This window comes from Vigna umbellata, chromosome 7 (genome assembly GCF_029865625.1).
Source record: "Vigna umbellata cultivar VRB3 chromosome 7, Vumbellata_1.0, whole genome shotgun sequence".
NCBI classification, from domain to species: domain Eukaryota; kingdom Viridiplantae; phylum Streptophyta; class Magnoliopsida; order Fabales; family Fabaceae; genus Vigna; species Vigna umbellata.
The window spans coordinates 32727219-32730649 of NC_142171.1; the positions used below are offsets into that span (position 1 = coordinate 32727219).

General features: G+C 38.3%; 1 protein-coding gene across 2 annotated transcripts; it reads right to left on the reverse strand.

Moving 5' to 3' along the window:
• Nucleotides 1–3193, reverse strand: LOC124846085 (OBERON-like protein). Of its 2 annotated transcripts, none has more exons than XM_047323307.2 (3): nt 3038–3193; nt 1282–2393; nt 1–815 (listed from the first exon to the last, which is right to left on the reverse strand). In XM_047323307.2, the coding sequence occupies exons 1-3, from the start codon at nt 3172–3174 to the stop codon at nt 208–210; spliced, it is 1857 nt and encodes a 618-aa protein (XP_047179263.1). In that variant the 5' UTR covers nt 3175–3193; the 3' UTR covers nt 1–207. The 2 variants fall into 2 exon arrangements, with proteins under 2 accessions (XP_047179263.1, XP_047179265.1); XM_047323309.2 differs by having other exon boundaries at nt 2944–3085.
• Nucleotides 3194–3431: the final 238 nt, after the last annotated feature.

The following is a 3431-nucleotide window of genomic DNA, read 5'->3' on the forward strand; positions in this document are numbered from 1 at the left end:
TAACTCAAGTTACCAGTAATGACAAATTATGCAAGAGTCAACAATTCCTTACAAAAAGCATAATAATAATGCTTATAACAAGCCTAGTTTCAAACATATTTTAGACCTTGTACAAAAAACAGATAAAATTGATGATTACATTGGCATAGAATCCATAATTGTTCAAAGGGAATGACTTAGCTATAACAAGGAATCACAAACACGGTCTCAGGGATTTGTCCGAAAAGGGTGGCCCTGAGTGTCTGGTTTGGGAGGAGCATTGTACAACAGATCATGGATTTTGGAATACATCAGCATCTGAGAGGGGTCACCACCACTACTGCTCTGTGAAGCACGAGAACTCTCCTGCAATTTGATCTTCTCGTAAAGATACTGTTTCTCAGCCTCGGCTTCGTTTAATCGTTGTTTCAGGTAGTTGCTAGTAAATTCTTCCTCTGATTTATCTTGCTTGGCAAGAGAAATCCTCTGGAGCCTCTCAGCCTCTCGTTTAGCCTCATTAGCCTTCAATTGGAACATATCAGCCTCCGCATTTTTGAGCCTCACAATTTTCTCCAACTCTTCTATCTGCAGCTTCCTTTTCTGCCTCTCCATCTTGAGCTCTGCCACTTCCCTGGATTTGTCAGCTAATTCACGATCGCAAGCTTCGAGGGCCATGCGAGCCTTCTTGAACATCCTCATCTTCTCATCAGCTACTATTTCCATCTTTCTTATAGCCTCCTGCACTACTTCAGCAATTCTATTACATGCATCTTGTGGAGCAATCAACCTTCCACTTTCTCCATTTTCCAAGCCTTTTGGAGAGTCTACCTCAAGCTCTTCAATTAATATATGCATTGATTAGAACAAGAGGGCAGCAATACTTACACGTTACAACCACGTATGTCAACCCTCCCAACTCCCCCCCACATCATACACACAAAAAACAATAGCCCTTGCTTAATAAGAAAAAGAAAGAAATTATAAATGTAGCATTGGCACTATTGATGATGTCTTCTTTTATAATTATAATGATAGCGAGTCATTGCTACCCATTTTCTTCCCACGGGAAATTCAACTTCAGGGTTCAATAAAGAGGAAATTAGAAGGTGCAGAAATAATTTCAAAACATGCAACGAGAAACATATACAACGCTGTAGTCTAACAGCCTTATTTATCAGTTCTATATATAGTCTGTGTAATAATGTAGTCATGAAATTCAATAGATATAAAGACAAAATCGAAAAAACGTGATATTGCCTAATCGTGTATATAAGAAGACATAAAAAGCAAAATTTCCAGTACCTTGGAAAAACATCAAAATTGCCCTGCAAGCAGCCTTTGAATCTACTTTTTTAGTTTTCAATTTTTCCTTCAGATCATCACACTTCCAAAACAACTTCCTCCCTCGAGGGTCTTTACTCCCGTGAAAGATCCTGCTAACATAATCAAGTTCCCTCATTAAGGCTTCTCCATCCCATGAAGGTGCACAGTGCTGGAAAACATCTTTAACCCAACCCAACAGTTCTGAAGTCCTATTGCAAGCTTGACACCGGAAAACCATTTCAGTGGGTCCCACCCCGCTCTTTGAAGAAGGGCCAATGCAAATAAGTTGCTGACGAATGGCACAATCTGTGTGAGTCCAATGAGAACACAAATCACATCCAATCCAGCGGCAAGTATTCACCTCAAAGTCAAACTTGTTGCAGATCACACACATGCAAAGATTGCAGAAACCATTAGTGCCGTTGCATATTTCACAGGTACAATCATCAGCTGGAAGCTGGTTTTGGCACGCTATGTTTCTGCATCTCTTATAGCCAAAGATCTCAATCAGGGAATTCTGTGAAAGACTGATGCTAGGATGCAAAAATCCCTGAATTCCAGTATTTATTGCAACAAGGATTTCAAGTTGCACTCGATGTGCTCTGACCAGTGTCTTGGCTGTCAAATCAGTTCTGCCCTGAACAAACTTCTGCAAAATGAAAAATTCTTCTCTATGCTGTGAACCATTCCCTCCATCAAGGATAACTCGAAGTCCATTTTTCAACTCTTCTAGATACTCCTCAGGTAGACGATGCATTTTTTCACATATTGTACCGACACTTTCTCTGGCAATATCCTGAAGAGTAACTTTGTCTGCACTAGAAACACGGTGAATCACATTCTGCTCAAGGCAATTAATCTCTGCTTTTCCATTCTCCGTCTTCTTTGTTGTAGCTGCATCAGCTGTAGGCCATGTTTCTTGAGAACTTGCACTTTCAGCCGGAGATTCACGGAGATTGTCAGAGTTTGATCTTGGTTCATCAGGAGACAGAACAGGATCTGAAGAAACAAGAGACAGTGATGTTTGTAGTCCCCCAACCTGTGATTGCGAACGCAGAGGGAGCATTTTTTGAGAGGACCCCTGGTCGATGCTACAGAAGAAGATGATACCATTTAAAAGATTTACACTGTTGATGCAATCACTAACGCAGGGGATTAGATGCACATTTATAAACCACAACACAGTTTAGCGCAATCATTGTTAAGAAAACCCCAAAATTAGGGCTTACGAAAACCCTCCGTTAGTTGAATTAATTTGGGGATTTAGTCAACTATCAGCGCTTGTTACCATTCAATAGATGAAGATCCGACTAGAAATGTAAATTATAAATAATAAAACAAATTCATAAAGCTAGCAATCAAGACTACGGTAAAATGCTTCTCATCTTGCTCGACATCCTACAAACACCAACATATGAACTCTGCAGCTAATTGCTTACTCAAATAATTCCTTAATATGAAAATCAGTAAATTTGCTTACTTAATCAAATAACTGAGAAATTTGGTCGTTCCCGTGAGAACACAGATATAAGAATCACACTCTAAACAGCAAAAACTAGCTTCCGCTTAATCAAGGTTTGGAACTAACAAACTGTGCAAAAGTTAAAAGAAGAAATGAAGTTTGAAATTAGAGGAGCTTACTGTCCTGAGGAACCAAAAAGGCAGATCGAATAATATTGATGAGATTGATTCAACACAGCAATGATCTGAAAGAAGAAAACAGAAGAAACCTAACTCGACAAGAGGCTGGAAGGGAAAGCCGTGTTTTTTTAACGCAGTGGGTGACCGATTAAGCCGGTTCTCCGCAGTAAACCCGTGACCAATAACTAGTCTGGTCGTGACTGTGAACTTGTTGTGATTATCATCTTCCATGCTGACATTTGGGAAACTCACTTTAATGGTTTTATATTTCTTTAATTCAATGTTATGATTGAAAAATTATTCTTAAATATGTTTTAAATAAGTTATGTTAAGTTTTTCAATATATATTTTAATTTTAAATTATTTAAAATAAAAATACAAATTAATAATAAAAGTTATAATAGATATTAGAAAATAATAGTTCTATCGGAAGAACTACTTTAGTGGATGAATAAATTTGCCTGTTAAGAAGATGTAATGGTTCCTGG

Excerpts from the sequence above, each read along its gene's own strand:
- LOC124846085 (XM_047323307.2), bottom strand. The coding sequence starts at position 3,174 with ATGGAAGATGATAATCACAACAAGTTCACAGTCACGACCAGACTAGTT. Across the intron at positions 2,394-3,037 it reads CCCTTCCAGCCTCTTGTCGA|CATCGACCAGGGGTCCTCTC; the intron begins GTTAGGTTTCTT and ends CTTCTTCTGTAG. Across the intron at positions 816-1,281 it reads AATTTTGATGTTTTTCCAAG|AGCTTGAGGTAGACTCTCCA; the intron begins GTACTGGAAATT and ends TATTAATTGAAG.